The 12,141-nt window shown below is 37.4% G+C and overlaps 1 protein-coding gene across 1 annotated transcript in view; it reads left to right on the top strand.

Annotated features, from left to right (window-relative positions):
• The window catches only part of LOC149802048 (alpha-2-macroglobulin-like), a 206,443-nt gene that overhangs the window by 80,285 nt on the left and 114,017 nt on the right, over positions 1-12,141 (top strand). The window contains exon 20 of the mRNA XM_089956452.1: positions 1,442-1,511. Coding sequence (XP_089812578.1) covers positions 1,442-1,511 — 70 coding nt within the window. The remainder of the gene's footprint in view (positions 1-1,441; positions 1,512-12,141) is intronic.

The raw sequence follows: 12,141 nt of genomic DNA, 5'->3' as shown, positions 1-12,141 counted from the left end.
TGTTACCAGGTCTTGAAGGCCGCGCTCAAAATCATCAGCATCTGTCTCACTGTCCTTACTGGTGGAACAAAGATCACTCTCCTTTTGAAGCTGAACCATTTCCATCTGTGCACATTTCCATGCTGGCTCATTGAATCCTGGCATATCAGCCATGGTTTTTTGTGTGACTTTAGTGTCACTTGATTTCTGGCCAGTTGTCATTCGATTAGATTTTCATCTGTGCACTGCTGTTGTTGTGCAGATGTCACATTTTCTGTTGCAGACCCTTGTGAGAATTCATAGTAATGTGACCAACTCATTGTAGGTAATGGCACAGTCCCCTGTCTGTAGTCATGTTTTCATTTTAGACAAATAAGAAACCCATTAACCAAACTATAACTTAATACATAAAAACCATTCAGGGTTCAATGAAAACCATTCCTATGAGATAGCCTTGGTTTCCATGATAGATAGATTACTGCTTTAGATCAAGGAGAATTAGTGAGGCATTGCATCTGTGTGGCACTACATATTCATATCAAAAGTAGGTCATTGTTATCTATATTTCACATTTCGTTTACATTGGTTAAATTTTGTGTTTTAACTGTTTATTCTAGAATCATTAAATTGGATAATTGCCTACATCTCTGTTAGTATGACACCCATACAAACAAGGTCACTGCAAAATACATTTCTCATTTTGCTGACTTGGTTATATTTTGGGTTTAGCGCATGATCACATAGATTTTTGCATACTGTGCATACATTTTCCTAATACACTGTATATAGAATTATGAAACTTGGTATGGGGATACATCTTGATGAGCACTTCTCCCTCATAGCAGAAGTAGGTCATTATAACCCATATTTTATGCTTCACTTAAATTTTATATTTCATGTTCATTTTCAGGCACTGTAGGTGTTAAAATATTGAATTGATGATGAAATGCATCTCTATCAATACCACACCCTTACAACAACATTAGCTCATTGTAACCTATTTTTAATCTTTTCCTGCTTTTGTTTAATTTTGTCTTCATGAGTTTTAGGCATGCCACATATTCGTTATCCTGCTTAGGTTCATAATACTTGAAGAGGGTTGCATCTTACATATGCGGCACATACGTACTCCACATATTTGCCGCATCATCAAGTGTCACACAAGAAACAATTTCTTTACTTCCAGACCTCTTGGCACAGTCATTTTTATCAAAGGCATAAATTTACATGAAAAAAATCCAGTAAGAGACCTTACTTGACATGGTGATACATGTCTGTAACCAGTAAACAGAGAGTTGGATTGCTAAGAAACTTAGTAAATAGTATGGCCATCCTATAAAATGCACACATTAAGCAAAGACGATCACAAAGACATCCCTCCTCCTCCTTTTCCAATGAATCAGTTACTTCTTACGCATTATATGATACCTTTTTTAACAGGATTTTTAATTGTCCTTTTCAGAGTTCCAAGATGCTAGTGGTTACTGATGCACTTCTTGAGACCAGACCATGCTCAGAACCATCACCATATTGTAAGTGTTGTTTTTTAAAACCATTTTGCAGTAAATAAAACAATTACATTGCACCTGAGCAGTTGCATGTTTAATCATTGATGCTGGAATATGCACAGGCAAGTGATTTACCACCCACCACTATGGTTTCCTATTAATCAGATCTACGCCTTCTGATGTGTTGCAGAGAGGAAGTGAAATAAGAATTTTATATAGAATGGGCTTAGAATAAATAATGTTAAGATGCACTATTTATAGTTTTTGAGCTAAGAGAATTCTTCCACTAAATCTGCAAAATTCTCTTCCAAAATTTCCACCATGATTATTACACCTTCTCCTAATGCCATTTGTTACAACTCTTTGGTCTTAAAATAAGTAAGAGAAAGAAGTGAAACTAACAAGTTTAGTAAAATTCAACAAAGAATAATTCTTTACTCTAGAATACAAAGAGAAAATTCAAATGGAACATAAAGTATTGTGAACTAAATCTCATTTTATCAAATGATCTAACACAGGTCCAAAAGTATAGAATGTTCTGAATGAATTCCAATATTCAGCATTTCACAATGATAAAATCCATGATGTTTCACAATGATATAATCCAGGATGTCTTTGAATGAATTCCCAATAATCCCAAAATAGTGTTTTAGTCCAAAACATCAAAGAGCAATTTGTAATTCCAATAAATAATTCAAATAAGTTAATCCTTTCAAATTATATCTGAACACAACTAAAATTGATTCCACAAACTGATATTAAAATATAAGTGAATAATTTTGTTTACCAAAACCTTGTATAACAACCTAAAACACAAGAAAATGATCAAACAGTTGGTCAGAAGTTCTCTTCAAGAACATTCTAAGTTCATGAATAAGGCTTGACCTTAAATTCAGATAATCAGTAAACATCTTGATCTTTTTATTAAAGTCTAATCTACAATTATGGATAAAGGTTAGCTATGTAAATATGTTGTTTCCAAATACAAACTATATCTAATATCTAATATATATATATATATATATATATATATATATATATATATATATATATATATATATATATATATATAAACTATTTCCCAGAGTAGATTCAAATAAATCAGAGCCTCCAAGTGTGGTCATACACAGACAGTTGGTTCAAGAGATGGAAACAGGTTGCAGCACAATTATGTTACTGGCTAAAGTGTCCATTTACAGGAGACATTACAGCTGTGCTCAGATCTAGTTCCTACTTTGAACCACATTAAAACCTCCCCAAAAGAAATTTGATCACTTTTGTGATTCTTCTAAAGAACTGAAAGCATTGCAGAGTCTTCCATTTGCCAGTTCATTATGTCCCAGAAATTACAAAAATGTGATTTGTTCATACAGTCAGGAAAAGTATGCTGTACTATTCATTGCCTAGTTGAATACAGTTAATTAACGGGCAGATAAAGCAACCAAAGTTCCCTATTTATTTCTCAATAAAAACACACATATAGTTGACTCATGCATATCTCCTGAATGGTGAACCTTGACGAAAGTATATAACTTTTCACACTTTCCCCTCTGCATAACATAGACAAAGGGAGAAACTTTTATCCATTACCTCCCCTTACCATTAACCAGATGTTCACCTGTTTAAGCTATAGCTTGGTACGATATAGACCATACTGCTTGTCCTATTGTGATCCAATAAAATTGTTCTTGTTTTGAATCATCCATTGACGAAGTCAGTATATTATCATGTCAGAAGGTATGGACTTCAGTATTGATACATTGGTCTTCATTGTTGGTTGTTTATTCATATGCATTGCCAAAGTAATGTGTTTATTATTTGTGCTTTTGGACATTTTCAGAATGTTAATTCTAGTTTTGTTGTTGTTGTTGTAGTACTTTTTAAAAATAATAATGACAAGAAAATGTATTAATCACATGAGATTAAAAGTCATGAATGATGTGTCTAGCCTGAACATTGATTTCATCAGCTTCAACCAGCTGTGTAAGTGCATCGGTACTGTGGAAAAACCTTAATTGCAAGATGAGACACAACATGTCTCAATGAATAGACTGTGACATACTCAGCCTTCATCCAAAGATGCCATCGATTGATGGTGTAATGCCGGATGCTATGATCTCCCCCCCCCCCCACAAGATGATGCCAACTGTCACTATAACATCTGGCTGGCTAGAAAAGGAGGAACTACGGGCTGCAGAGATGATGGTTCCACATTGTTCCCAGATACCACCAGAATTGCAGATGTATTGACTGGTAAAAGAACACCAGATACCACCAGAATTGCAGATGTATTGACTGGTAAAAGAACACAATTGCTGTCATTAAGTATATTTATGTCTGTTGTAAATCATTTATGCTTTGTATTAATTGGAAAGTGTCCTTTATTTCTACAGTCCAGTGGGTTTCAAACCACCACCCCATATATCTTAAGTGTGTCCTGTGGGCCTGTAAAGTCAGGCAGATGATGTTTATTTTGGATATCGATGATCCATATTCTCATCTTTTCACACTTCCACTCTGACTGCAGACCACTCTGTCCACCTGGTAGCAGGCCATACCAGTTGATGTGTTACCAGGTATATGCCACTTTGTCAGGCTGGCAAACAGGCCATACCAGTTGATAAGTGACCAGGTATCTGCCACTTTGGCAAGCAGGTCATACCAGTTGATGAGTGACCAGGTATCTGCCACTTTGTCCAGCTGGTAAGCAGGCCATACCATTTGATGAGTGAACAGGTATCTGCCACTTTGTCCAGCTGGTAAGCAGGCCATACCAGTTGATGAGTGACCAGGTATCTGCCACTTTGCCCAGCTGGTAAGCAGGCCATACCATTTGATGAGTGAACAGGTATCTGCCACTTTGTCCAGCTGGTAAGCAGGCCATACCAGTTGATGAGTGACCAGGTATCTGCCACTTTGCCCAGCTGGTAAGCAGGCCATACCATTTGATGAGTGAACAGGTATCTGCCACTTTGTCCAGCTGGTAAGCAGGCCATACCAGTTGATGAGTGACCAGGTATCTGCCACTTTGTCCAGCTGGTAAGCAGGCCATACCAGTTGATGAATGACCAGGTCAAGCCATGCTCATGTTTTGCCAATACCAATGTCTGCATGCCAAGCCTATAATATGAAGGGTTTGACAGACTTGGAAGCTAAGGATGATCACCCCTCCTTCTGTCTTTTACTACAGTTGATGAAGGAGATAAAAGTTCACCGGTCTGACAAGATCTTGGATCCCAGCAATTCCAAGGCTTTTTTTTCTTGAGAAGGCAGCTACCAGCTTCGTTCTCATCATGCTGGTAATATACTCAGATAATTAGCACTAAACTTTCTACCTAGGACAAAAACATCACATCAGTCAACTTGATGACCTTCATGTTTTATATGGTGGATAGGAATATTTACCATGCCTCCCCCAAGCCAGTGTTGAATATGGTAACATCTTCCTCCTTGCTATAGCAGGAGGTTCAGTAAGACCTACACTCCAGTTTTTCAGATGGACAATCAGCAGTAGACAGAGACATTATAGCTTTAGGGATGTCATTTATTGTGAACCATTTGAGTTCTGTAAATAATGCTTTTGAGGGATGATCAACAGATGCATCTAAAATTACACGTGTTGCTCGTTTCTGAAGTTTATAAATCCTGTCAAGCTCAGATTTAGCACAGTTTCCCCATACATTAGAACAATAATCCATTGTTGGAAGAATATATGACTTGTAGTATAGACTGCAAGTTTCCATAGGTAAATATTTCTTGATTCTGCTGAGAAGGGCAATTTTGGATGACAGTGTTTTACAAAGCTTGTCAGTATGGTCATTCCATAATAAATTATTATCTACAGACACACCTACAAGCCTTTCATGTTTGACATTTTCTAATGGATGATTATTTATTGCAAGAGACAGTTTTGGGTTCCCTGACTTGTGTAGCTTTTGTGATGTCCCCAAAATCATACATTTTGTTTTACCTTCATTAATTACCATCCTATTTTGTTGTGCCCAGTTTTGGACTCTGATAAGGTCTGAGTTTAATTTCATTTGGATAACTTCAGTATCAGATCTAGATGTATACAAGGTTGCATCATCTGCAAACAAATCTGTGTTTGTGGATTCATTATTTAATGGTAAATCATTGATATAGATAAGGAAGAGGAGAGGGCCCAAAACTGAGCCTTGAGGGACTCCTGAATGAATAGTGCAAGTTTGAGAGCTAATATTGCCAATGCTTACTTGTTGAGACCTTTGGTTTAGGTATGATCTAAACCAGTTTAAAGAAAGATTGTCAAACCTGTAACAGTTAAACTTTTGCAGCAGAATTTCATGATCAACAAGATCAAAGGCTTTCTTGAAGTCAAGGAAAACAATCCCAGTCATATGTCCATTATCCATTTCCTTCAGCCAAAGATCAATTAATTTGGTAAGTTCTGTTTGGCACGAGTGGTACTTTCTAAATCCTGATTGAGCTTTATGAAATAGAGAGTATGTTTCAAAAAATTTATAGGCCTGAATGGCTACATGCTTTTCAAATAGTTTTGACACTACAGGTAGAATTGATATTGGTCTGTAATTTCCTGGATACTCCTTTTCTCCTTTCTTAAAGATAGGTGTAACCTTTGCACATTTCAATGTTTCTGGAAAATTACCACTCATTATACTTAAATTTATGATATGCGTTAGTGACTTTGTTATTACTGGTGCAGCAATTTTAAGAATTCGTGGACCAATACCATCCAATCCAGAGGATTTATTAATATTAACCTTAATTAGCATATCAAAAACATCAGCTTCACTAACATTAGCTATTGAAAAAAAATTATGATCAGGAATTTTAGCTCTTATAAATAACAGAAGAGCATGAAGTTCAATTGGGATGTTAGTCTGGTTCTGAATACTCTTACTGGAGATGCTTATGAAGAAATTGTTGAACATTTCCTAAATGTCTTGTACAGATGTTGCTATATCATCATTTTGCTTAAGTCTAGGGGGAAGACAACTGTTCTTGCATGGGTTCAGCTCTTTTAGATGCTTCCACAATGTTTTGGTACTCTTACTTACATTAATAGCCTGTTTATAGTAGTTCTCTTTTGCCTTATCTATCAGGTGCTTAGTTTTATTTCTCCACTTTCTATAGCTTTTCATGTCTTTTTTCTTGTGGAAATTATCTCTTAGGTGCCTAGCCTTATTGATCTCAGGGGTAATCCACTTGGGTGTAATTGGGTGTTTAACCCTTTTTGTTTTAATTGGGGCATGCTTGTCAAAGGCTGCATTGAACATCTGATACCATTTGTCCAAGGCAGTGTTGACATCAGCTATAGTGCAGATTGATTGGAAGGGTTTGCAAACTAAATCATTTAAGAACATTTCCTCATCAAACTGTTTGAAGTCCCTGTATTGTATTTCAGTGTGTTGGCCATTTTTAGATGATTTCAGAACATGTCTAGTTATACAGACTGGGTAGTGGTCACTCAGTGCATACACTGGTACCTTAATTTCACTTACGTTTTCAGGTTTATTAGTATAGATATGATCAATGATAGTAGCACTTTTATCCGTTACTTTAGTTGGGGTGTTAATTAATTGAGTAAAGTTGTAAGTTTCAAAGCTACTTATCCATGTTAATGGTGGAGTTTTCATGTAGTCAATGTTAAAATCACCTAATATGATAATTTCTAAATCTTCCTTTAGTAATGCTTTTTGAATTTGAACCTCATATCTATCAATCCAGTCAGCTGTGGAACTAGGTTGCCTGTAAACCGAACATAAGAGTATTGGCTTTGATTGGGCAAGTGTTACTTCTATCCAAATACTCTCTACCTCAATAGTCTCTAGATCAACACATCTGTTATAACTAATGGAACTGTCTACATAGAGATAAATACCCCCACCCCCCATGGATCCCTATCTTTTCTTTCAAAGTTGAACCCCTGTATTTGGAGAGCCAAATCATCATTATCATCAGAAAGAAAGGTTTCACATAGATCTAGAATGCTGACTGATCTAGTTTGCTGTAATATTAACGTTATCTCATTCAGTTTAGGGAGGATGTGTTGAATATTTAGGTTGATTACTTGCAGACCTCTTTTGAGGAGGCCAAATACATGACAATTTTGATCAGAGGATTGATCTTCAGACAAGGCAGTATGCAATGTATTGTTTTTAGACTTGACAGATTTCTTTACATTGCCTTGATTATTTAAAAAAAAACATATGAAGAAGATAACATACAAGATCCATCTGTTGTACCATGACCACATGTAGTGGATATTTGAGAATGTTCAATATGAGACTGATTTACATTCATACAAGAAGACATTGACATATTAGACACTTGGGGGGCCTCAGAGGGAGAAGTAACTTGAACAGTATCACATAGTTGTTTACATGTTAACAAGTTGCACTTTGTACACAAATCAGATAGTGCCTGAAATCGGTTTATAGAATTATAATTATTACATTGAAACCTATACACCTATTCTAATGCATTTTGTTGCTGGATATGTGTTGCATAGGCCTATACATCATTGCCTTCTGCCTATTGGTATGTGCACAACTTTTGCTTATGTCCTAGTTCGTTACAAAGATGGCAGCAAATCTGTTTTCCATGCAGACACCACTGTGTTACATGACCGTGCTCTCCACAATACAAGCAGTTGTCTGACTCATGCCTAACCCCTTTTATAAGTCTTATGTACTGGTCTATATTCCTAAGGAGCTTGGCAGTACCTCTGTTGGACAAGTGGATTTGTTCTCGCTGGTATAATTGTTTGGTTCACTCGATTGTCTTTGAAGAAGGTCCAGTATTGTGGAACAAAGAGTATTTGGAAATTTTCACACAATATACTTAGGGTGTCATTTAGTTGAGTCATAAGTGCATCCCTTCTTGGCGGTAGACCTGAGATGATTATTTTACACTCTGCATTTTTGGACCTGATGGCATACAACAAACTTTCATAATCATCCTCAATGCCCTTCAAAGATTGGCCATTACTGTAATTATTGTCACCAATGAGAAGAATTACAGTATGATATGGTGACATATCCATTTCCAATATTTTTTCTGTAATAGTGTTAATAGTTGCACCTCTGTGAGTTTTTACATCAGTTTTATTTAAACTTGTTCTTACTCCTTTGATTATTGATGATCCTATGAGAAGAGATCTGTCTTTAACTATGTTGTTGATTTTGACAAGTGGAGGGTTCAGATGCATTGCTTGAACTTCTTGTTTTCCATGACTAGACTGACTGAGAGTTTGGTGACTGCTGTATTTAGTATTTGTATTTAATTTAGCTTCTTGCTGTGGGTGATTGGAGGTTGTCTTTAGAACAGTTTCTTCAGTACCTGGATTTGATGTTGAGTGAGACACATGATGGTCAGTGTTTACAGCATGTGCTTTAGCTAACTTTTGGCTCTGCCCATATAATACCTGTAGAAGAGACTCATCTTGTTTAATTGGTGTGGTTGCATCTGTTTGTGTATATAATGATTTTTTTCTAATAGCTGGTTTTGGTATGGTCTGAGTGCTCTGACATGCTTTCTGGTCCTTTGAATGTTTGTATATTGTGTTGTCTGGGTTTTCTGGCACACTTTTTTGGCACCTGGTTTATTGATTAGAACACTGTGTAGACTCTTTGATTTTAGTGCAGAGAGTTCCTGTTCTAACCTTTCTACTTGGGCCTGGAGAATACCTATCACTACTAAGCACTGTATGGAGGTAAAAGGCTGGTTATGGGTTCCATGGAACTCAAAAGGAATTTGTTGCACCTGTCATAAACTGGGGTCCTGGAGTTTCCTCCACGTTGATAGCAATCTGGCTTATTTCATGTAAAGCTGTGTTACTGTTGACTGGATTTGGAAATCTGTGGGTTTCAGGGATGGGTGTTGAAGCCCTTGGCTGAGAGGTAATTGATTTCAATCTGGTGTTGTCTACCATTTGCTGACAAGTGTTGATAAAATAATTTACCCATTCTGTGTAGCCTGGCCCTTGTACATGAATTTTACCAGTTGTTATGTATAGAGTTACTGTGGCAGAATCTGTATGCATGGATTTATAGATCAGTCCATTGTGTCAGTGTCCCTGCTGGAAGTGTAGATTCTCATCCAAGAATTTCTTGATTGTTGGAATTTTGTTGGAGTCAGCTGTGATTGTTATACTGTGCATATTATGTTGGATTTTAAGAAAGCTTGGAACTGAAGAGGAGTCAGAGGAGTCAGCCATGTTGGATTTTGGTGTTACACAATCTTGGTAGGTTTAATCTATTTCAGGTGAATATTTCTCTTCAGTATTGAGTGTGTCTGTATTCTTTGTGTCATTTAAGAGATCATCTTGGGTAAATCCTGCAAATGAATCTGATGAATCTGATTTGAAATATGAGTAGATCCACTGAGACAGTGAAGAAGTGGCCATATTTGTTTTACTGTTCTTTTGTCTGGATACACCCTCCCAGCCTCATAACAAGGATACACCCTCCCAGCTTCATAATATGGATACACCCTCCCACCCTCATAATATGGATGCATCCTCCCATCTTCTTAATATGGATGCACCCTCCCAGCCTCATAACAAGGATACACCCTCTCAGCTTCATAATATGGATACACCCTCCCACCCTCATAATATGGATGCATCCTCCCATCTTCTTAATATGGATACACCCTCCCAGCCTCATAACATGGATACACCCTCCCAGATTCTTAATATGGATACACCCTCCTAGCCTCATAATATGGATACATCCTCCCAGCTTCATAATATGGATACACCCTCCCAGCCTCGTAATATGGATACACCCTCCCAGCCTCATTGTTCTAAGAGAGCATGCATTGGTTTCACCATCTCTAAGCCTTCCAACAGCCATCTTGGACTTGCCACCCAGTTCATCCACAGACAGCTTGCTAGTAGGTGCTAAACTACATCATTTTGGCAGTCTTCGATTTACCTTTTTCTGCGATATGACTCTTTGGAAAGGGTTTTGGATTTTGTTCATTCAGGCCATTTCCCCAATGTCATTTTCTTCAATGATGGTCATGTCATGGAGATTTTGTGGAAGGTAATGATCTGGTCATTACTTGACAGGCAGGCAGTAGAGAGAGTTTGCAAGCTGAATTCTTTGAGATTTTATTCCAGGCTGTTTCTGATGCCCAAAGCCAGTGGAAATCTCAGGCTAGTCAAAGACCTTAGCTCAAAAAATATGTAACTGAACTGAGGTTTAAAATGGAGATGGCACATTTCATCAGGCTTTTCATAAAGATTGACAATATTTTGGTCAGTCTAGCCGATGCTTATTTTTGTGTCCATTATCCACAAGCTTCATGCAAGTTGCTTCAGTTCAGTTTCCAAGGAAACACTTGCTCCCAACATGGCTGTTCATGAAGATCATCAGCTGCATCATCACTTACATCTGGTCAACCTCATCAATAGTAACTGAAGCATACCACAACAATGTCCTCCAAAAACACATGGGAAGTTCATTTTTGGTGTAGAGGAGAAGCAATCTTGTTTCCCTTGTTTTGAATAGATTTTCTAGGGAACAGAGACAAGTCAGATGACAATCCATAAGAGCACTTTGTCCTTTTGGGCATGGAATTCTTTACCAATATTAACCTTATCCACTTGGGCTTATGGATTTGATTTCCAAAAGTGAGTGGATTTCAGTAAGAGTTTCAGCATCGTCTTTGTCATCTTAGTGCCCAACCTTCTCAAATCGCTACCTTTGCAAGTGTTTCACTGACTTCATTATGCCTGGCCATTGTTTGGAGAACCTTGCATAAAAAGGAATTTCAGTCTTCTATCATGAAGAGACTTTCATGAGCTATAAGGCCTTCCACCTTGAAGGTGTACAAGGGGAAGTGGTTATAAACATCATCATCCCATTGAGTGCCTGAGTACTGAAAATGGCTGACTGTCTTCTCCAACATGCAAAAGAACGCTGTCCATATGACTTTGTTTTCATAGTGGGAATAATGAGTATACGATTGTCAGAAGAGGAGTGTAAGTATCTTGCTGGTGTGTACACATGGGTGAGGCCGGATAGGGATGTTGGACTAGAGTCCGACAGTGAAACGTAGTACAGAGAACAAATTTTGTGTTCGATTCTGGATTGAATGGATAGCCAGTGTAGGGTACAGATCAGCTGGGAGGTGTGCTCTGATCATGGTACTCTAAGTATGATCTGAGCAGCTGTGTTTTGAACTTTTTGAAGTTTCTGGTGCAGATATTGAGATGAGCCAGACAGAATTGAGTTACAATAGTCCAGTCTTGAAAGTACTAATGAACACACAAGTGTTTTAGTGGCATCAACTGAAAGATATTTGCTAATTGAGCTGATGCATCTCAGCTCAAGATATGCAGCCTTGCATATGTTCATGACATGTTGGTGCAATATGAGAGTACTGTCCAGAGTAACACCTAGGTTTCATACTGATTGTGTGAATTTAATGTTGGTGTTGCTGATATTTATTGTTTGAGGTAAAAGATGTGAATGAGAAAGTCTTTGTGTTGTGATCAGAATGGCCTGAGTTTTATCATCATTCATCTGCAGCTTGTTACATGTCATCCATGATTTCACATCAGAAATGCACCTCTCTACCCCTTGGATGGTAGCATCAAGTTCAGTTTGGTGGCTAGATTCTATATTTGGGTGTCATTAACGTG

Source organism: Sinohyriopsis cumingii, chromosome 4 (genome assembly GCF_028554795.1).
Source record: "Sinohyriopsis cumingii isolate HCF-2022 chromosome 4, ASM2855479v2, whole genome shotgun sequence".
Classification (NCBI taxonomy): Eukaryota; Metazoa; Mollusca; class Bivalvia; order Unionida; family Unionidae; genus Sinohyriopsis; species Sinohyriopsis cumingii.
The sequence above is the reverse complement of the archived record's forward strand: the minus strand, read 5'-3'. Positions and strand labels throughout refer to the sequence as shown.